Source organism: Falco rusticolus, chromosome 12 (assembly GCF_015220075.1).
Source record: "Falco rusticolus isolate bFalRus1 chromosome 12, bFalRus1.pri, whole genome shotgun sequence".
Classification (NCBI taxonomy): Eukaryota; Metazoa; Chordata; class Aves; order Falconiformes; family Falconidae; genus Falco; species Falco rusticolus.
This window is the reverse complement of record NC_051198.1, coordinates 670,152-693,266: the sequence shown is the minus strand read 5'-3', so window position 1 is coordinate 693,266 and position 23,115 is coordinate 670,152. Positions and strand designations below refer to the sequence as shown.

Sequence of the window (23,115 nt, the reverse complement as noted above, 5' to 3'; positions counted from 1 at the left end):
TTATACTACAAACAGTTTTTGTAGCTTTTCTGGCTGCACAAGTCTCTGACCTAATGACCGAGGAGAGATCTAATTTTGCAAGTTCTCATGTGGGTTAATCATTTGGCCACCATGCCTCTCCTCTTCCTAGTACATTATTTATACTAAACAGTACAAGCACTTCAGAGAAGCGTTCTCCAGAAGACCTCTCTCAGCAGATGCCTTGGGCCTCCACAAAGCCAAGTCAGAACTGCTGCTGTCACCCAAGGCAGGGATGCAGCAGCTCCGTGCTGCAGCCAGTGTCCCCACCACTGCCAGACCCAGGCCAGGCTCCTCGAGTCGCATCCCAGCGGTGCTTTGGTTACTGGATCACACCGCTGTGGTTAGCTGGGTACATTAAGATCAAATCTATTCTATGTTCATGTTTTATTTCATCTAGTTCCTGCTTAAACCTAGCAAAATTCCCACATTCCCTCTTATGCTGGAATTCAGTGGAATGCTTGTTTCAACATTTTAACTTTGCACACAGAAATCAGAGCCACATCTTACCCTTCATGGTAATTACCACCTTCATGGAAATTACCACCTTCAGCAACCTATGCCTGTTGATGCTGCCCAAACAAAACAGTCTGGCTTTGCTCAAGTTTGTTTAAGAGATAATCCCAAATATTAACATTATCAAGTCCAACTGTTAGTTAGCTGTCCTGAGTGAAGCCCAAACACAAAGTACCTTGTTACAGGTCAAAGTCCAATTAGTAAAACCAACATTTATTCCTACGCTGCAGTGAGGCCTCAGGACAGTGTGTATCATGCATAAAGACAGCACCTGACCAAACTCAAAAGTTTGATTATTTTTTTTCCCAGGGACTTTCTCCATGCATTTTTTTACTTTTTTGATGCTGCAGTGAAGACCCTCTAGAAGAAAGCATGTCAGTTCAGAAGCAGCCTGAACACTGCAGCTCCTGCCAAGTGCCAGAAGTGAGCCCCGAGACAAAGCCTAGCACATCCCTGCAGCGCAACAGCAGGGCAGGCATATGCACACACATTTGTTACAAGCACATTTCAAGTTGCCCACTCTCTCCAGGCAAACATCTGGCTATAGACAGTAAACCCTGATTTTGTTCAACTCCATTGCTGACCGTGAATGCAATGTAAACACCCCCAGCTCATCCCCGAAGATCTTCTGGTACCCGATTCTCAGCTCTCAAGAAACCGCTGCAATCAGTGATATGAACTGTAATTCCTCCTATAGTTGCCCTACAATGTGAGGCATCTATTTAGTTGAAATATTCTTGTAATTTTGCCCATTAAATTTTTTATTCAATTACATTTGCCCATACAAAAATCATTGTAATAAGTGATCTTGACAAGCAGATGGGAAATTCTACTTTTTTTGGGTGATTAATCATCCCAAAAGGGGAAATATTTTATTTAAGCAAAAATCCTCTTACTGAGCAGAGAGGTATGCTTAAGAACAATCTACGTCTTTTGTGAAAACTCCTAGAACTGTGTGAATGCATATAAAAGAACAAACTCCAATTAGGTGGGGAAAGGGGGTGGGTGATCATGAGCAAGCGGGAAGAGACGGGTTGCAGTGAAGTCTTCAGGGCTAATACAGGAACTGCATGTGGCAGAACTGCACTGTCAGGAGATCACAATACACACTGGGACAGAAGTTTTCACAAGTAAACAAGTTATACTTTTACTCCAAGTTTGCATCCAAGTCAGTGAGCCAGCTTGGCTCAGAAGGACCTACACATTTAACGTCCTTTCGTGATGACAGCTGGACCATGCAGTGCAGCTACAAGGGAGGTGTTAGGGATCTCTGCCCTGTCATGCTTATTGAAAGGAATACCTGCTCCCAAAATATCACCTTACTTAATTTAGTCAGTAACTTTAACTGCAGAAGCACTTCTGTTATGCCCTGGCTTCTTATGACACAACTTTTATGTTAGCCCAAGAAGATGAACAAAAAACTGATTTGGGGCAAGCTGCCATCACTTGTGGCAAAAGCATTTTCCATCACTGTTTAAGACTCATATAGCACCTGTCCACCCATAGATCTTAACATTTGATGAACACAAGTATCATTAAGCCAAAGGTCATACTGTAAATCATTTTAGACTGGGGCCAAAAATACAGCAATTCCCATTTCTTTCTCAGTCTCCTCCAGCAGGCACTTTGCCTTGAAACCACAGCTCTGCCTCCATCTCAGGGGAAGCTGTATCAGGACCCACACGCTTAATGTAAAGGCACAGATTAATGAAAGTCATTTTATTTGCACTGCCTGCTGGCCCAGCAATTAGCTGTTCCCTCATCTGATCACATGCTGCCATTATCAAAGCACACACGCCCATTTAAACCTCACTAAGAAAAATCCCCTGCATATTTAGAGGGGAATAACCTTCCCAGTGACCAACAGAAATAAACAGATGTATTTTGACCATGGACAGATTGCCTCTAAGATGCATACCAAGGCTTTACTGACCCTCAGTTCCCTTACGCTGTTTACAAAGAAAGAAATCCTTTTGACACTGGGAAACTGTGTAGTTTGAAGAGTATAATTTTATTACCTTTAATGCATATTTGTTAAGGTGGTGATAAATGTGCCCACTCTCTTAGCGACCAGTTTGAGTGCTGCCAGCATTATTCTTGGCTTACCAAGGAAACTATTTATGTTCCTTGAATTTTAATTTCCTAGCAGGGTTTAATTTGTATTTTGTGGCTTTATGGTTTTCATGAAAACCCTCCCTTCCCTGCTAACTACAAGGTAGGCTGAAGCCTCCTCCTCCCACTCAGCAGATGCCCAGCTGTTGAGGGGGCTGGGGCACTACCTCCATCCCCACAACCACACTAACGTTTTGTTGAGGACTACATACTTGTACATACACATGCAAAATATAACATCTTTCCAGATTTTGTTCATTGGCATCTTGGAAGAGACTTCTTAGAAGAACGGAATTTTTCTACCTCCACAATGAAGATAAATCAACGCCGATGAAGTGGAAGCTCCCTGTAGAGGGAGCAGGCTCACCATCCCATCACAGCCGGGATGCTTTAACCGTTTCACCAGATGAGGGTGGAAATAAGGCCTTTCAGATGAGCAGGTGGCACCTGCCACCTAACCTACTTGCTGAACCTTGCAAACTCTGTTAGGGTAGCTTGCTCATTGCATGAGAATTGAGCAGACTTTCTGATTTCTTCAGGGCTTCAGGTTTCTTTTTTCAGCATCACTAGCATGAAGAACACCTACAGATGTGTCCCAGCACGCGGAATTAGGAAGTAACTTTCCCATAACGCTACAGTTTTCTAGAGTATTGGTCAAATAGTGGTAGAAATGAGCATCAGGCCAAGGGACTCCAAGGAAGGGGGGTGTCAGGCTATCTCATTGCTCCTCCAATGGTGTCCTGCACTAGAAAATACTGATTCATTCTGTTACACCCAGGAAAGGAGCAAGCTCCCTCAAGACAGGTAATTATTTTACATCTTACACCCGCAGCCCAGAGCCAGAAACCACAGGCTGGTGTAGCATTGCAGAGACCTCTCACCGAGCCTCACCACACTGCAGATACCAGTGAGGTTCTCCAGAGCTCATGGTACTTTGCTTCCAGATAAAGGCAAGGCTATGCCAGCATGGCATCATCACTGATGCCAAGTGGGTGTCAAAAGGATTTATACCTTTTCAGCCGCCAGAAGACAAGGCAAACACCTCTGCAACACGAGCCCAGACCTGTCAGCACACGCCACACACAGGCACTCACAACCAGCACTACAGATGGGAACAACGCACACAAGGGGTACAAACACACACATTCAGGACCCACTTTTAAACACCAAAACAACTCCTACAAGAGGCTCCTGAGGAGCTCTTGAGAGCCTCCTTCAGTTAGTCTAGAGTTCTCTGGTGCTCTGTGTGTTGCCTTATGACCGCTCAGAGCACCAAAGCCCACCTGTGTATGCTCTGCAAGCAAATTACAGAGGGTTATTACCGCCTTCAGCAGGTCTGGGGGTGTTCTTCCTCCCAAGAAGCACACACCAGGAGGGATACATGGCTCACACGAAGCCTGAGGTATAAGCAAGGTACCCCCACCCCAGCAGAGTTGGCAGCAGCACTGAGCAAGGTGCAAACTGTTTGTAAGTACACAGTGAATGCACGTACAATGAGGAAGGGAAGCAGGGGGCACCCACCCTCCCCAAAGCAGTGCCAGAGTCCAGCCAAGGTGTGAACCATGTCCAGGGCAGCAAGCACAGCCCAAGGACCAAGAGAGGAACTACCTGCAGCACAGGTCCCAGGTCCAGCCAGGAGAAGCAGCAAAACAGCCAAACAAGGCAGCAGTAGTACTAAGCACAGAGACACTCCCAACACAGCCTAAACCAGGGAAGGCCTGGCCCTGGGCTTATAAGGAGCTTGTCAGGGTAATACAGGCTTATTAGTGCCTGCAGTGCTCCTGGATCCCTTTTCACTCTGGGCTTTGCAAACCTCTGCCTCCTCCCCACGCAAACAAAATGCTGGCAAAGCTGGTGGAGAAGAAGATGGAAATACAGTCCTTTCCCTGTATTAGGTGTAGCTGGGAAGTATGTGCTAATAATTTGTCCAACACTGAACTGAAATTGTGGATAAGAATCATGTTTTTTGTCTAGAAAATTGAAAATGAAATAGTGTCTAAACCTGTAGCTATTACACAGCACATTATCTTGAAGGGCCTTGGTATAATTTAGATAAAACTCTGTATCTCTTATTTCAGAAATGTCAATATCATTCTAAATGTACGTGTGCTTTTCCATCGGTTTTCTATGAAGACTTAGAACTCTACGAGCCTCTTTCTTTTGTTCTCTCCATTTTCTTTTTAAATTGGCAAATGAGTATTCCATCCTTCAAAATTTCAGGTACATTTTTATATGTGGGAAAAGTGCATGTTCAGAGATGCCCCTGAACAGCTCCATTATGTATTTTATCAGCTGTGACACGCTACCAGAAATAAAATCTATGCATCTGGGTGAAATAGAAAAACTTAATACTAAGCTCCAGAAAAAGATGAAATGTTTCACTTCCCTCCTTAAGCTCCTGGTATTTATGTTGCACTTCATCCCTACTGTTCTATATGTGGTGCGTTGGTGAGGTGGGGTGTGAATTAGCACCAGAGACATGGAGCCCTAGACTGAAATGAGAACCCCCCCCAAAAAAAAACTTCGGTGCAGGCAGGCTATGTGACTGAATGAACCAGCTGGCTGCAGGTGGGCTGCAACAGCGTACTTCGGGAAAGGAGTGGAGTGCAGGAGCCCCCCTGAAGAGCTGCATCCCATCAGGGCTGTGTCTTGGCTTCGCACAGGGCTCCTGGCTGGGTCCAGTGCATCCCTAAGGACCCTCCATGCATGCCCAGGGCTATACGGCAACCCCAGGGTCTAAGCCTGGGGCTCTATCAGGGAGCAGGGTGTGTAGGAGTTTGGCACCACAGAGCCCTTAGACCCTTAGCCCCCAGCACATCCAGAACCTGAGCATGTTGAGAGCAGGAGACAACCATTCCCCCCTAATAACTGCAGCAGGTCTACACACATCTGCACCCACAGACCCCCAGGTAGGACAGACCAGTACAGGAGCAGATGGCTTCTTGTCCTGCCTCAGCCAACCTAAACCCCACTTCTTGCAGGGGCTGCGTTTCCCAGCCCGCTCCCGAACACCTCTGCCCCTTGCCAGCCCCCTCTTTTGCCCTCTGCACCTCTTCAACTGCAGCCCCCAGGGCAGACCTAGCTTTTCTGGAGCACAAGAGCTTGTTGATGGCAACAGGAGCAGAATAATGACCCGTCATGTCTCATGCACTATTTGTTCCTCTAGCTGCCTTTTGATTTTGGGAGAGGCTCTCACCCAAGAGCCTGGGATATCCCTGTTACCCTTACTTTCATCACCAAAACTTTTTCTTCAAACCCTGGGGAAGAGGAAAACAGACAAACTGAAATTGAGGAAACTCCAGTTAAGCTTACAAACCCCCTTTTTTCTGGTAGTCAAACACTGGCCCAGGTTGTCTGGAGAGGCTGTGCAGTTTCCAGCCTTGGACATACTCAAACCCCAACTGAGCACAGTCCTGAGCAACCTGCTCTGGGTGATCCTGCTTGAGCAGGAGTCGGACTAGGTGATCTCCAGCACTGCCTGGCAACATCAACCACCATGTGGGTTTCTGTTTTCCTTGTTAGCTCATAGGAAAATGTGTACAATTAGCATGCATTTTATCCATGTTTTGCCATCTCCAACTTCTGATCAGGTTTCAGAGGTGTTTCAGACCCCTACTAATTGTCCTCCGATGCCTTCACACCATTCTTGCAGGGAGAAAAAGCCCTCCTGCGATGGGAAGGGGAAAATGGGGTCTTGGCACAAAACACCATGGGGATGTGCCTCTTGGCAAATGCTGGCAAGTGAACGATCGCAGAAGCCGGGCTTTGTGGCAGCTGCATCAGCCTGCCTAGGTACCCGCTCCCCTGTGCGAAACACCCCTGCATGCATGCAGCTGGACATGTGCAGCTGTTGTCATAGCTGGTGGACTTACACCATGGCTGAGTTTGGCTCTGTCTGCTTTGTACCTGCATCAGCAGCTGGACAAAAAGAATGTGATTTTCCCCCAGCACATTTACATTCTCCTTTATTTCCATGCAGGCTGCCCCTTCCCTGACCTGGGAGCTGAGGCACACCACACACAGCCCACTCCTGTCAGAAACCACCAAGTACTGTGGAGGAAGGTTGTGGTAGCCATTTACCCTAGTGAAAACATTGCTTAGAGCATATAAATGTGCAGTTTTACATGACTTGACTGTTTGCTGTCATGAGCAAAGACGCAGTCACACATCAACACTTACCCTGAAGTACCTGTGATTGTCTACTGCTCTTGACAGTGTACTACATGAATAAATAAAGAGGTTTCTAATTAGATTAAGACTGATCAAAAATACATAGTGAATTACCATTCTTCTTTTTCACAATGCCAATTTTTTTGTGAGATGAATGCCATCTTCATTTAAAGTTTCAGCTTAGCTCTCAGCATTCCCCGTATTAACCGTTGCCATTTCCCACTTGCAAAGTGCCGTAGACAGCTGTGGGCCCTGAGAGGCCATCACCAGCCCAGCCCTTGGGGAGACAGGACCATGCAGGCTGCACTGGCGAGGATGGTGAGGCACTGGCGGGAAGGACAAACCTCCCAGCGTACACCATGGCAGGCAAGGACAGACCCCAGCCAGCCCCAGCTTGCAACGGTACCTTGTTCCATATCCGACATCCCCCTTTTCATCCTCCCTGCTCCTCAGCACTCGCTTCTCTCCATTTCGACTCAGCTTACTGTCCCTGTTGGCCAGAGAATGACTGCCCTGAGTGAGCAAATGGGTCTGGGGCAGGGTGGGACATTCCAGCGGAGACAGGTGCGAGGGTCTCCGCAAACACGGGGTGATTTCCCCACTCTGGAGGAAGAAGAGTTATCTGTGCTGACTGCAGCAGCTGCAGCAAGCTCTGTCCCGAGCCAGGCGGTGGGCAGGGACCTCTGTGCATATGGGGAAAGTGGCCAGCAACAGTGCTGCCTGTTTGCACCCACTTGTGCAATACATGCCATAAGCACCAAGATGCCACTTGTGTTCCCAAAGTGCAGACTGCGTGGCTAGCATGGGCAGGGATTGCTGTGCAGGAGCCAAGAGATGACTGCCATCCCTGCACACACGCCAGCAGCCTTTGCTCACTGCTTCTGCATACACAAATGGAACCAAACAAGGGGAATGTTTATAGGGATGCAAGTCTGCAGCTGCAATTTACAAGTTCATTAACAGTGTCCCTGCAAAGATCATTTTTTTTAATTGGAGCCCTAATTAGCAATGAATTCTCATTACTTTTCATTGAAATCCCAAAGCAGCTTTGGCACATTCTCTTTGTTCTGTTGAAAACGGGGAAGCTGAGAAGCTTAGGGGAGAAAAAGAACCAGCTGATGATATACTAGGGGGGTTGTTTTCCCCTTGAGCCATTCCTTCAGTTTAATACATTTTGCAGCAATTTTACTTATTATTTATGATTTAAAGAAGTAAGTATTTCCATAAAGAAACATTAACTTCACCACGGTTGACTGCTACTCTACCCTTCCCAGAAAGACGCGTCACTAGAGTAACATGTACCCTGTAATGAGGCTGGGTTCTTCTTTCTTTACTCAAGCAAAATCTCCATTGACTTCAAGAGGAATTTTACAAGTGTGGTGGCACAAATCCAAAAAGTGGCAATGAGGCTGCCTGAGAAACAGCAAAACAAACCCCACAATTACAGCCCGGTGGCTCTGAACAGGGAAATGTTAAATCAGATGGAGAGGTTTGGCAAAATTTCATTAGCACCAAAATAAGGTCAGGCCCCAGAGTGAGTATCTGGTGCTGGGAACCGACCTTGGCACCTTGGAGTTGTTTAATGCAAGGCACAAGGACCAGCGGCCAGCAAAAGCTGAGGCATAGGCTATTCCTAAAGCGATGGGTGAGATGCTTGGCATCACCGGGGCACCCTGCTCCTCTCAAAGATGAAACCTCTTCAGGAGAGGGTCAGCCTGCCAGCCGGAGCAGCCAATACCCAGGGCCATGCTGGCTGCTGGGGGAGAGCAGAGGCTGCACTGGTGGAGAGCGAGTTCCCTGCAGCCTGGCAGTATGGGGCCCTATAAAGCCTCCAAGCCTTGGCTTGACTCATTAAAATGAGTATTTGACGGCAACAGTGCGCAAGGTGGCAGAATGAAATCTTTACAGCATCTTGGAATTAATGTTTTGGTATCACCTGGGTAAAATGAGATTCTCCCTTATTGAAAACTGGCAACTAGATGACACCAAGAAGCCATCATCCCTCGCTAGTTAGAGACATATGGACAGTATTCTTCTCAGACAGCGAAATACACAGGCTGAGAGGTTATTTAACAGCGTAGCAGCAGCACCCATGCTCTCCATCAGAGCTCATGCCAGGCTGCCACTCCTAGAGGATTTACCACATCTTTCACTGGGTCTATCGCAAATGACTACATTTACGTTCCTATGGCTGTAATCAGCCTCTCTGAACGTACAAGCAGCTCTTGGAGGTTGAGCTGTGCCTTGCTCCTGAGTAATCGCCCCGGATTTACTAGGCTGTGCTTATCTGACCCTCACTCTGCTAGTTTTTCAAGAGATGTAAAAGTGAAGAGGAGCCCTTCAAGCAAGTATAAATGTAATTTTTCTTGGTTTTGGTCCCTGTTCGTGGCCTGAGTGCCTTGGAAGAGCCACGGTAGAGACAAGAACCAGCCCCAGTTAATTTAATCACTCAGTTTTGCTGCAGCTAACAAGCAAATAATGAAAGAAAAAAGAGATTTATCTTCCCAGCACAGTGCCCTGTGGCATCTCTCCCTCTCTCTGACCTGCACAGAAATTCGCTCACATCTGGAGGTGCATCCGGCTCCCAGCCACACAGCATTACTGGGATGTCACTGGCTGGCTGTTGCCTGTGAGGGGACCGTGGAAGAGATGTGCATGAAGAAATGAGCGACCTACGCATACTCTAGTAACAAATGGACTTGGCACAGGAGAAAAGGCGTTTGGCTGCTGGACTGTACCAGTACCTGCTCCAAACCCAGAAATGCTTTGGGCCCTTAGTGAATTTTAAGATTTATTTTCCAGAGAGATGGATAATCATCACATTGTTTCCACAGTCCTTCTACAAATTATCTTGATAATAAAGGACCTCCTGTGACATTAAGTACATTTTAATTACAACATCATCTGTAATGCATATATCTAATTGCAAATAATTATTTTATTGTATTTTGTCTGTATGCCTGTTATATGCATCAGATATTATCTTCTGACCCAGTGGTACAGGTTAATTAAAATTTCTCTTTTAATATCGTTTCAAAGCTAACCACATAATTTCATCTGAACACCAGCTGTGTTGGTAAAAATTATTTTTTATTATTTTTTGTCATGCTTGTCCATGGAGGAAAACCTAAGCCATTTCTGAAGGCTATAATTACTGCACTGCTTTCTGCAGTCATTTATTTGCAAAAGAAGAAAAGAAGGAAGAACCTGTGTAACATCAGTGGCCAGCGGTTGCTTTGTGTGTTTCTCTTTTATTTTGAAGGTTTTTTTGTTCTCTTCCTTATCTACAAGAGAATTTGAGATCTTACTTTCAGAAGGAGAATATAACACATTACGCAGCCATTAGATAAAGTCTGGTTTGTCGGTATAAATTGCACTCAGGGTTAAGACAATCTGCGTGGTCATTCTTGATGTTAACAAAGCTCGGCTTAAGGGCGATCCCAGTCAGCCGTTTCCTTCCTCATTTATTGGAATTGCCTTAGAGTGACAAAGAGCAAACACAAGGTGAGAGAAAAAACACAATATGAATATATTGTTGAGTCATAAAAGGAGAGCTTAGGTTCAATATATGGCAATACACAAACCAAAACAAGCAAGCTGAGCAGAGGACAAGAGCAAAAAGATGACTCTTATTTCATATGGGAGAATGCTTCATCTGTAACTTATACTAAAAAATGACCTTTACTTCTCACCCTCTGTGCGTTATTTCTTAGGACCAGAAGTATTTCTGTAAGTCTGACTGCCTGCATCTCACTGCTATTTAAGACCGTATCACTGACATACCCTGCCTATTTCTTCAGTCAGCTCCAGGGAAGACAGGGGCAAAGACAGGCAGTGAGAGGGTTAACAGGTGTCCCCAAAAGCCAGGATATGGCTAGGCGGCCAAAGGAGGGAAGCGGGGGCTCCCAGATCCTCCTGATGCCGGATGAGCAGAGGTGAACGCTGCCAGGAGGAAATTACGGAGCTCTACTGAGACTACAAGTGACCTTTCCTCTTGGAGATGGGTGAAGTAAACAATACTTATCTCAGATTTAGTGCAGTTGAGACAAGCAGCACTTTATCTCTGTACCACGACACACAGAGCAGGGAGGCAGAGTAGTGATTTTCCTGCTTTTATTGTATAAGCCATCTCTGCTTTCTTAGTCCAGCTTCCAGTTGAGCTGTAACACCTCATGGAAAGATCTTGGCCAGGGCAGTAGGTTATGGGCTTTCACAACTTGCCATAAACCTCTCCATGCAGTGCAAGCTTTTGTGAGCGTAGTTTGATCTCTCCTTAGTGGGCTGGTATTTTTACTCCATGAAATTTCCTCATTCTCTGTGCTATTTCCTTTCGGAAGGCACCAAGGGACATGCAATCCATGTGCCTTCTATTTTGGTTTTTTTTCCACTCGTAGACATAAATTCTTCTCTTTCCCTCATACAGTTTGAAATTCTGGCAGATGGAAATCTGATGTATTTTTTTGACAGTGGTTTTTTCCTGTCTATCATTTTTACTGTATGAATGACATTTTAAAGCCTCATATGCTGCAATGGTTAGAAATTTTCCAACAGATTTTTCCTAAATAGCCCAGCACCCAGAAGGCCCGTGCCCTTTTACTGCCAGATTTCCAGGATTAGGAACTTCTGAAAACACAGTCCCTAACCACTGCTCTGCTTAGGGACACTCCTGTTCCCAGCTTGAAGTGTGGTTTATTTCAGCGTAGTTCATTTCTGTGCTATCACCTGTCCCCAAAGGAACTGGCCAAAACGCTGCTGCCAAGGAGTCCCATCTGCTTTGCCTAAAGTCAATATTCAACTCCTGTGAAGTAAGTATTAAATAAGTAACTCATGCGAAATAATTAACTGTTTTCTGGGAACCGTGTTTATCTGAGAGTCAGCACGCTTCTTCAGGAGACATCCCCTGCAGACACTGTGCACCTTTGAACTGCTTTTCTTTACCTGCCAGATAAGATGGGCACTGGTCACATTCTCCTGATTCCTTTGCACTGCCAGCTCCTCCAACACTTCAGAGTCTGTGTCAGTCATTAATTCATCTGCAACAGGCAAAGGGATGGCAAGAAACCCTTGGGCTGCCAACGAGTCACTGGGGGAGATCCTCAGTGAGTGCAAATGGATGAGGCACCTTTGCTTTCATAAACTCAGCGAAATGCCGAACCTTTGCAGAAGTTGATCCATGGAAAGCAGTCTGCAGGATCTAGACTTTGGAAAAGTCAGATGTATATTAGAAATCAAGTGCTAACCATACGGCTTTGAGTCTAAAGCAGTACCTTGTAGGTGCAGGGATCCATGCCTCCACATCCTATAGGACCACTGTTAGGAAAATAAACCCATCAAACTCAGAGCCAGCTACAAGTCTTTTACACACACTTAGTCATATCAAGTGCAGAGTTCCATTTCCACATGCAGCACGCTGACACAGTACCAAAGCTCCGTCAAGCAAACTGCACACTGTACCCAAGTCAGAAACCATCAAGTGAGTTGACTTGAATGCAGGAATAAGAAGCTAGTGTGCCTTAATGGATGTATCAGACCAAGGATATGCAACAGGACACAAAAAATAACTAAGTACAATTTGAAGCATTTCGTTTGAAGGACAAATAATCAGTGCCAGCATCCTATGCAAAGGAAGTTATTATCTCACCTGTACGTTATTTAAGAGGCAAGTCTCTCTTATTTACTTTTTCCCTACCCTTTTTTTCAGGCTCATTATAAAGTGTTATATTTACACAAGTAAGCAGAGAAGTTTTGTAATTTAATCTCTGTCATTAAAATTTCAGACTCAAGGAAAAGTAACCTTGCCTGTTCATCAAGTCCAGTGAAATTCAGGTGGCTGTATTTACAGCTGCAGCGGCAGGTTTCACCTTTCCACAAACTCCGCAGCAAGAGGTAGAATTTCTTACCACTGCCCACCCTTGCTTATGGCGGGTACAAAAACAGGACAGCGATTCCAGCCCTCTGTGACTAAGGAGCTTAGTGCCTTAGGAGCACAGAAACACAGCGCAATTCCTGCTTCTCCTGGCCCACTGAAGTGAAAAGAGTAAAGCAAATGAGGCACATCCTATTACTTTTGACTGTTTGACACATTTTGTTGTACGCTAATGGTAAGTCACTGCTCTCTGACCATCGACATGTGATTTGTGTCATCTTTCTGATGTGAAATTTAGGAGGTAAGCATGTCTTCAAGACGGTGATAAGAAAACCCCTGAGACCCATAGCTAGCCGTTACTCCTCAGGACTGCTATGCTCTCCCACAATGCATCAGAAATAAATTCAGAAATTGAGTGAGGACAACGTGGGATGTGTGCTTGTACCTTCACGTCTTGGGTCAGTCATCCATGGAAAAGTGAGTGCGTAAGGCACAGGGACCGATGGGTTGTGGCTTACAGGAGCCAGCACTGGGTCAGCACCTGCTGCTCTGCTCTGGTCTCTAAAAGGATTGGAGGTGGCATAGCCCTGATCTCTCATGAGGTTACTCTCCACCCGCAGCAAACAGACAGCCCCAGGGCAGGAGGGGTGTCCCTGTGCAGGCACCTGGCTCTGTTCGGGCTTGAGACCTTGCTGAGCTTTTCGTCTGTCCTTTGGATGGTGCTCAGGCCTTGCGCAGGCCTGACATCAGGAAGCAGTGCAAGCAAGCAGATGCACAGGGTGTGGGAAAACATCCCTCCTTGGAGGGCACAGCAGTAGACCTGCAGCTTTTGTGTCTTGGAGAATTTCGGGAAGCCTCTTCCTTTCCAAGGCAAAGCTCTCCGGGGAGAGCACTGCTCAGTGTCCTCCCCTTCACATGATCTGTGTCCCAGTGACTCACTCCAGCAGAAAACGTGCTGGGGACATGTCCTGCTGCTGCTTTGTGGGCACCCATTAGCCAAAAGCCCACGCCCAGGCAGCTGGCAGCCCAGAAGTGAGGGCAGAAAACGTGACCAAAGACCAATACTGTGCACTTCGGTTCTGCTCCCCTGCCCCACCTACCCCTCACAGTGTCCCAGAGGTGGCAAAGGCAGACACTGAGCATAAGTGGCAGGGACCAGCTGCAAGAAGATGCAGGGGCAATGCCCGCTGCGAGGCTGTCACTGCTGGTGTGACCCCCTTACTCTCTGGAAGTACCATGCTGCTTCCAAGAGGGGAGGAACAAAACGCATGAGTCACACCAATTCAGGGATAGCATGCCTGCCTGTAGTGTAAATGCATAGTAATTATTTCAGCTATTCTAGACTGGAAATGTGCTGCCCCTTACTTGTATCGCTTATATGCAATGAGTGGCTGAAATAGTAACTCCTCTAGTAGCTCTCTACAGCAACAAGGCCATGTACAGCAGAGAGGCTGTGACTGGTAGGCAGGCTCTCCTCCTCAGGGCAGACACTGCAGTGACGTTATTTTCAAGGTCATAATTTTCTCCTTTGTCTGTGGGGTCTTGGCTGTGCTACGACTTCTCAGAGATCTTGCCTATACTGATGCAACACTGGTCTTCCTCTGCTGAGGCCAGCATGGGTGAGGGTCTGCCCACTGCATTGCCCGAACAAACACACAGCTAAAAGGCTGATTCCTGCACAAGGGAGTGATTTACCTAAATGAATACCGAATCCATTTGCACCACTGCCGTGCTTATGTCTGTATGTTACGTTCAGCTCACTTAGGACATCACATTGTGCTGTGACCTTTTAAAGTTCAGTTCTGTGATAACTGATGACTGCTTTGTCCGCTTGCATGGCTGCTTTATATAGATTTTTACTTCAGATCCTGAAAGCTGAATGACCAAATCTCTTCCAGGAAATTCTTCTACCTTAAGCATCAACTTCTGCAAATCCATCATCTGACTTTCTGGGAAATTGCAACTGTTATATTGTTAGAAAATGTTAAGTCATAGGATTTTACAAGCAGTTCCCCTACACAGGCTGAAATCATTGCTGCACGTTTACTGGGATTTCTGGTTTGCATTATGTTACATCAACTCATAAATGATTAATTTGAAAAGTTGTATTTTATGATGCTTTAACTAATAGGTTAAAGATCTGTATTTGCTTACCTAATATACTCAGAGGAGAAACAGTTAAATAGGTTTGCACCTCGCTGCTGTACTGATTGCTTGCTTGTTCTTAATAAAAGACAAAGGAATTGTACACCATGAAGATTAGCTAGCGTACAGTAACGCATTTACAAGCAGAACAAAATATTGTCTCATATGACACATGACATGCAGAAGAAAATGCAAGTTATAACATCCACAATTTACCAGTTTTTTACTGCTATGATGCAGCTAATGCAAAGACATATCAAAAACAACCAGGAAAATTGTCAAAAATCTTTAGGATAACTTCAATTTTTAAAAGCTTTTATGAAACTGTGTATTTCCAAGTAATATATGCCCTCTGAAAACTAGGACAAGAAACTTTTGAGAAGCAGTCTCTCATCACAGCCTGTATGGAAGTATCTTAATTTCTCGGAGCTTTGAAGTTTTCTTCATTGCAACCAAGAGGCCAAAACCCCTTCTCAAAGAAATCCACTCTAATATGTCAGTGTGTGTCCCTTTATCAGCCTGCTTATTTCTTATTCAGATGAGCCACTAGTGATACAGAGATCAGATTAAGTCCTCACTTAAGCAGAAAACATGGTAACACTTTAACTGTAATGGCAGCAGAGTTGAATTTGGTCCATGTGCCCTGCACTAGGCTTTCCAACACTGCTGGAAACAAAGGTGGTGGTGTTCAAACCTCCTCTGGTTGCTTGCAGTTGGATATCACAACACATTCACTCATCAGTGTCAACCCTACAAGCTCCAGGTATGAATGTCCTGTCCCATGGCGCATTAACTGCCTGCTACCTGCCTACAGCATCAGGTGCACTCTCTCAACTCTGCAGCTCACCAATGCACAAGAACTGAGTTCAAATAACCTTAATTCTGTGATTAAAGCACAAAAGTAAAAAAACCAACAAACCAAACCACTGTAATTATCCTAGTGTTAAACGATACTGACTCACTCAGCTCTTCACGTGACCACATCTTCCAGAACCTAATAGGGAGAGAAAGGACTGCCCTCACAGAGCACTGCGATTCGAGTAATGAAATCTATATTCTGTGGAGCTTTTAACAAGAAGAATTTCTGGCAAACTTCAAAACACGGAGTGCCTAAAGCTATGCAATTAGGTGCTAAGCACCAAAATGCTTTCCTAGTTACCAGAAAAGTTATCAGAAAAGACATTAAAGCAGCTATATGACAACAACTGCTTTATCTGCAATAACAATGACCTATTTTTTTTTTTTTAGCAAAGCAGGAAAAGACAAAAAACATGGAATGATCAGAAATTGCCAGAAGAGACAAACTGAAAGTTGTTGCTTTTCTAAGTCAATTAAAATAAAGGGGAAGGAAAAACAAAAGAAAAAAGAAAAGAACAAGCCAAGATTTTAGCCATGTGTTTCCTGAGCCAACTGCATATATTGATTTGTGGTAATGACAGGGAAAAGCTGGAATGACCCCATTTGCTCTTCTCAGGAAGCTGCAGATGCTCAATTCGCAACACATGACCAACAATTTTAGACAATTGCTGAAGATTTATAACTTCTTTAGAATAAGACATTGTGTAACAGTGTTATGGGAAGAATATGCAATACGAATTACTGTAAGCCTTTTACTGGCGCCAAAACAATAGACTATTAGGCGACAATAAATTCTCTGTGCCTGATTCCAAGGTCATTCAAACTGTTTTGTGCATGTCAGCACTAGTCATCTTCCTGTGACTCCAGGAAGTGGATTCTTAAAGAGCAGCAGGAATACCACAAGGTTTGGTGGCTCTACAGGGTAGCACGATGAGACGCAACCAGCCTTTGCTCCCCACCTTCCAGAATCCAACTATGCTTCAAAGGGGTGAAAGCTGTGCCATGGTTGCAACCATGTTGTGCAACCAGCAGCACCATGAGCACCAACTACAGCCCCCTTCCACCACAAACTCTTGCTGCCTGCTTGTTTGTTTACTTTACCAGGTTGATTTTCACCCAGACCAGTTCCCTGATCTCACTTGCCATGTGGTCATCCCAGGGGTGGAGACACTGGGACTGTCCCTTCGCTAGCAGGATGTACTTAGCTCTTGTTGACACGTTGCTTTGTGGGCTCCAGACCTTTGCAGAAAAAAATGATCCTTGAAAAGGCTCAGAGGAAGCAAGACGCAGCAGTGATGTATCCTGTCATCCTAACAACAGTAGCTCTTGTGACATTTTTCTACAATGGTTCATGGCTGAAAAATAATCCCTATAAATATATGACGTAAATTAATTTTTAAATAATTTTGTTTAAAATCTAAGACATTTATGTGCAATTTCTTTCTCTGAAATACATTGTTCTTTTTTAGGGCCTCATCTGGCCTTGGAGCTTATTAAAATTTACATCTCTACCCAGGATTTTTACCAAGATGATCCGAGGGTCTTTAGCTGAAACCCTGCTGCCTTCTATTTCCAGGGCAAAACCTGCTTTTGTTGTGTAACTGTAACTCTGCTCAGTCTTTTACCCCCCCGACGTGTCACGGGAGTAATGACAGGGCTTATTTACGTTGCTACAGGGCAAGCAGTTATTCAAAGGCGAGGGCTTTTCCCCTAAACACAACCGAGTGTAGCCCGGTGCCAACTCCCAGCAGCGCGCCCGTCCACACCGCCCTGCCTACGGCACCGGCGCCGCTCTCCCGCTGCCACTGCGCCTCGCCGGGCCCCGGCCGCCCCCGGCCCGCCAGCTGGGCCTGCCACGCCCCGCGGCCTCAGCACCGCCACCCCGGGCGGCCCGACCGGCCGCAGCGGGTACCGCGCGGGGGCGGCCTCAGCGCTGGGGCGGGCGTGCCGGGCGCTGGAGGGCCGCGGCCTAGCCCGGCGGGGCCCGCAGCCGACGAAGTGCCCGCGGGGCTCGGGCTCTTCCCGCCCCTACGCAGCACCGACAGGGCCGCCGCACGGTCGCCTCATCGGGGACGCCCTGGGAGATGACGTCAGGACAACGCCGGCGTGACGCCATGGGCGACGGGCCCCGCCGGCCGCAGCACCACCCACTCCCGGTGCGGCCCGCGCGGAGCCGCCCGCCGCGGGGCACGCCGGGGGCCGTAGTCTTCCCGCCCGGCGGCGGCACGCCTGCGCAGCGCGCAGCCCGCGCGGGGGGCGGTCAGCTGGCGGCGGGGCCGGCCGGTTTCGCGCTGGCACGCCCACCCGTGAGGCGGCGGGCGACGAGCTCGGTCGCCCGGTGGGGACGCTCCCATCTTCCCCCCTCCCTCCCTCCCTCCCCGCTGGCCCCGGGCGGCGCAGCCGTAGCGGGCAGGGCTGTGGGCGCCCGCTCCCCGCACCTGCCCGGCCGCCGGGCCCTCAGCCCCTCCCGCGGACAACAGCCGCTGCGCGGCCCGCACCCGCCGCAGCCCCCAAGGGAGCCCGTTCCCCTCAGCTGCCGGCGCCCCCCGCCGCCCGCCCCGCGCCGGGATGTTCTCCAGGAAGGGCCACGCCGATGTCAGGAAATCCACCCAGAAGGCACTGGACCCCAAGCGGGACGTACTCACCCGCCTCAAGCATCTCCGGGCGCTGCTGGGTGAGTGGGGGGCGGCCGGCGGGGTGCGGACCCGTTTCCCGCCGCGCCGTGAGGGGAGAGGGTGGGGCAGGGGCGGGGCGCGGACCCCCGCCCCCTGCTTCTCCCTCAGGGCTCCTCGCCCCGTGTCTGCCCGCCGGCAGCCACCGCCCGCCGTGCTGGCGGCCGAGGCGGTCCCGGGCAGGGCAGCGGCCCGGGGCGCGGGGGCAGCCGCCGCTTCCCCTCAGGGAGTGTTGCCGGCGGTGCCGCGGGCGGCTGGCTGGGCGCGCTTCGCTACTCGCCCTCTGGCGCGCCTCGGACCGATCCATAGCGCTGGCTGGGTTGCCGGGTCAGCGCTGTCCTCAAGAAAGAGTAACGCTGGGTGATTAAAACTCTTCGGGGGCAACCCTTGCTGAAGGCACCTTGTTCTGCCTTACGTTTCCTCAGTTTTCTTCAAGCTCCTTTTGCAGTTCTGGGGAGCTCTGTAATAAGCTCTCCTGGTTATAGCTGTTGAAAGGTAGCAGTGTGTGTCCTTTGAAAAGTTAGAGGAGCTCTTAGAGGCAGTTGGGTGTTTTGCTGCTTCTGGCTTGGGGAAACTTGTGTTGCTCAGTGCCAAAATATTTGTGATGCAGTGGTGTTGTTTGGGTTCAAAATAGTACATTTGGGTACAAAATAGTACGTAGATGTGTTTCCTACAGGGTTCTTTGAAAGATCAATATGTAGAAACTCTGCTTTTGTCAACAACGTTAATTTTTGGGGTTTTTAATTTTAGTTCAGTGTTGGTTTTTTTTTTTAAAAAAAAACTTTGCAGGAGGTCATGTAATAGTATTTTGTGGTGCCCTTCCCATGTCTGTGGCAAGGTTGTACCTCTCTGTAATGTCACCTTACAGTTGAAGCCTTGACCCTGGTCTTTTTATTCTGAACACTGAAACCAGTTAATGTATTTTGGCTGTGAGCTATGGTTTGCAAGGTTTTGGGTGGCCTTGTGTGCTCCATTGCTCAGCAAACTGCAGCAGGAAAAGGCTTTTTTAAGAGCTTTTGTGCTCTGTCCCAGTTCAGGAGAATCAGTGTTAGTATTTGTTTATCTTGTTTTGGATTGTCCTCCTGAGAAACAAGGAAAAAAGGATCTGATTTGTATTTTTTGTGTACTCTAATCTACCATTTCAGTCAAGTTTGGCAGGTATGTAGGAGCTTCAAAGGCGTTGTGTTAGGAGCTTCATAGGTGCTGCGTTAGGAGCTGTGAGAAGTGGCTGGAGGGGAGGGCCTGAGGTTAGTAGCTCATTGAGAGAGCAGAAATTGGCTGATATGTCTTCCACTGAGGAGAGGCAGGTCAGTTGGTGTTCATGCAGTTCTCCTTCAGCCCCCACCATGCTTGCCCTGTGTGGTGTGAGGGGTGCACAGAGCCAGAGTCACTGCCCAGGGGGTAGCTCAGGCCTTGCAGAGCAAAAGCGCTCCCCTTCAGTCCTCAGCCTGGCACGACGCTGCAAGGCTTGCACTAAGGAACCTCGCTGTGGTTTGGAGCGCAGGCTCAGTGGTGGTGCTCAAGATTGAGCTTGAGATTAAAAGCTTTTTCCTGTGATATTCCACTGATAGCACAATATATACAAAAGAAGTTTTGAATGTACTGTAACAAAGCGAGGAACTTTTGTGATGTTGACGGTGGGAATGATCCTGAGGGAGAAGAGTAGTGATTAGTCTCCCCTTGGGATGGTCCCTTTGAGAAAGCTGTACTTCATGAGAATGTGGAGATGAATGAGTAAGTTTGTGATGATTTAGCTTGTTATGGGAGTCTTGCTGATTTTTGGGGGATGCGTTTCTTACAGGTGTGGGTAATCATCACAGATTTAAAGACATTGTTTGCCTGTGTTCTACTTCATTTAAGTAGCTAATCTCAAGAAGAGATTTTTGTGGGTAATTGATTAGTGGACAAAATGCTGGACTAAGTGGTCTTAGGCCATGCTCTAGAAGTGGCCAGAACTTGCTCATCTTTTGAGCAATGATAGGCATGTTCAACATGCCCAATCCATAGATAGAGATTTCAGCTTCATAACCTGGACTCAAAAGTAGAGCAGTTCTGACCACTTGTGCGTGGTGGTGGGAGACAAGAGGCTCACATGTTAGAGTCCCTCAGCACCTGCATCCATCGTGGGTTTCGTGAACAGTATTGAAGCTTTGCTTTGGCGTTAGCTGTGAGTAAAGGGTATATGACTCCTCTGGGTATAAATTCCTCCTATTCTGCATATAAAAATTTTTAATAGTTAGCAGTCAGTGGTCAGTTTTGTGTCAGTCTCTCTCTGGGGACCAGATGTGTACATTTCTTGTGCTGGAGGTGTATAAATATTTTGTTTGGTTGTTTTTGTGGTTTGTTTTGGGTTTTTTGTTTGGTGGTGGGGATTTTTTGTGTGTGGGTTGTTTTTTTTTTTAATCGTACTATGTATCTAGATACCTAAGGGCCTAAGGGCATGTATATAGAAAGATGGGAGGAGATACCTTACCTGCATTATGATATGCCTTTTAACTGTGTATGTCTTATCACTCGTGTGCTGTGCAAACAATGTTAAAATAACATCAAGTGTCATTGTAAAAAGTTTTGGGGAATTCTTTGTTTATGAGATGAGGTTTAGAATGTTTTGTGAAACCACCCTGAGAAATACTGCTCTAACAGAATGTACTGTGAGCTCTCAGACCTTACATTTCTTCCTTTCCCACTAGCTTCGCTAAAAAAAGCAGATTTGAAGAAATAAGAAATACAGCAACTTTTTGTTAATGTTCCCCTTATGGTCTCTCAGAAAGACATGGCTGAAACCAAGACATGACTAGTTAAAGATGAAGTCCTGAACTTGCTATGGCTCTCGGTTATACCCATCTTACGGGAGTGTTATGTTTTTGTGCGACTGTGCAGTACAGAGGAGGTTGTCAGGCTCCTGTGACAGACCTGACGGGTGGAACAAAGGGAAAAATATGCCTATTAGTGTGACGAAATTAATTTATGTTCCAAAGCAGATGGTGCAGAAGGTAGTGTTGTCTGGTGGTTTTGTGTAAAGGTACTTATTACCCACTTGGCAAGGGGGTGGGAATACACCCATCACTTCACAGGAAGTAGCTTTTCTTCCAAGTGTGTGTTACATTTGGGGATAGTGGCCTGATTTTTTGATTGAACTTATGGTTGAACATTGGTTTTAAGTGGAAATTGTTATCGGTGCCAGAGGGCCAGGTAGCGTATTAGTGGCTTATTAGCTGAAGTGCTGTGATGTGACAGCTGGCTGTTTTCTAGTGGATGTGGTTTATTGCAGGGACTACATCAAAGCAGGCTCTGGTTACGTTCCTGAGATGTCCACTTTAGAGAACATGAATGTAAACATTTTAGATAATATGAGAGTGGCTTTTTGAAGATAGTATCTTCATAGATATTGTTGCCAGTATATGTTTTGTGGTATTATTCAGCACAGAAGATGAAGAAACACATGGTAAAACCTCTACTGTATTTAAGGAAAACTTTGGTATAAATGCTCAAAAATAGTTGGATGTTTCTCCACCCCCACCCCACCCCACCCCCCCACCCCCCCCACCCCCCCCCCGCTGTTTTACCTCAAATGTGGCACTACTTGTGCTGTTCAAGGGTAGGAAGGCATGTGTCTTAGTGTTCCTTCCACCCCAGTCATTTCACTCCCTGTCCCCGTTTCACTCAGGCCGTAGTGGCCCATGTTCCTGAAACAACTGCTCCTGTTCTTATGTTTCCTTAGGAGGTGTCATCTTTTCTTCCTCTGTTAGTTTAAATTCACAGGTATTAAATTGTAGACAAAAGGACAGTTAATCTTCTGAGATCCTACTGATGCTGCAGGATAAAAGTCAGAGAAAAGAATGTAATAGGGGAGGGATGAGGGAAAGGAATAAATAAGTCCTTTAGGATCCGAGTTCCTGCTTCTGTGGGTAGTCTACCTGCATAACAACACAAAACACTAACCGGCATAACAACAAGATTATTTTAAAGTGGATGTTCACTGGTGTTAGTTAAACGACCAGAAAATTTCCTTTATTTTTTTATTGCTTTAAAGATGTACTAACATTCAGAACTTTGCTAAAGTCAGTAGGAACTGTGGAATTGTCAATAGTGTGGTCTTTTTTTAGGATAGACTTGAAAAATAACGGTCTTACAAACAGTGCTGGTTTGGCTTTTTCACACTGGATTGGCCCTAAGTGAAGCCTGCTACATTGCTTCCCGAAGTAGTTTCTTGTGGGACTTTTTTTAGCATAAAAATGTGTCTCTGCTTTTTGAAGCTTTGTTTCTGTGGCTGTTCTTGGGTAAAAATAGTAATTTTCTTTTTTTTTTTTTTTTAATTGAAGCATCTCTTACAATAAAGCTGTGCAAGGATGTCAAACTAAACATTTCAATTGTATTTGAAAAGAAAGATTGAATTTCCCTTACATTTTTCTTCTGGCTTCAAGAATTGCTCTGTCATGACACAGTATCTATGTGAACAATGATCCAATAGGAACCACAGCTACTGTCGGCTGTGATTCTGCGGTAATCTAGGTGATGTCAGTCTTTGCTCATGCGTGAAACGGATTGAAGTATTTCTGTTTCATGAAGGTGATGAGCCTTTTCTTCATGGTGGTGGTGTTCTTGCTAATTTCAGAGTGTGATGTGCATGAGAACTTTGTTTAAAGCTGGAAATAACGTGGTCCCTGTGAACAGTCTCTGGTGATGATTTAACTTGGCCATTCCCGTTTCGTTTAAAAAATAAGAAAAAAATTGGAGCTTACCCATAGCTGCTACTGA

The 23,115-nt window shown here is 46.5% G+C and overlaps 1 protein-coding gene and 1 long non-coding RNA gene across 5 annotated transcripts in view; one reads left to right on the top strand and one right to left on the bottom strand.

The window, feature by feature from the left end:
* The window catches only part of LOC119156072, a 90,739-nt gene extending 72,312 nt beyond the window's left edge, over window positions 1-18,427 (bottom strand). The window contains exon 1 of the long non-coding RNA XR_005106963.1: window positions 18,331-18,427. This is a non-coding gene — a long non-coding RNA (uncharacterized LOC119156072). The remainder of the gene's footprint in view (window positions 1-18,330) is intronic.
* The window catches only part of RALGAPA2 (Ral GTPase activating protein catalytic subunit alpha 2), a 136,466-nt gene continuing 131,305 nt past the window's right edge, over window positions 17,955-23,115 (top strand). For 3 of the 4 annotated variants that reach the window (XM_037405406.1, XM_037405408.1, XM_037405410.1), the window contains exon 1: window positions 17,955-18,359. In XM_037405406.1, coding sequence (XP_037261303.1) covers window positions 18,254-18,359 — 106 coding nt within the window. In that variant the 5' untranslated portion in view covers window positions 17,955-18,253. The remainder of the gene's footprint in view (window positions 18,360-23,115) is intronic. The other variant, XM_037405407.1, reaches the window with a different exon arrangement.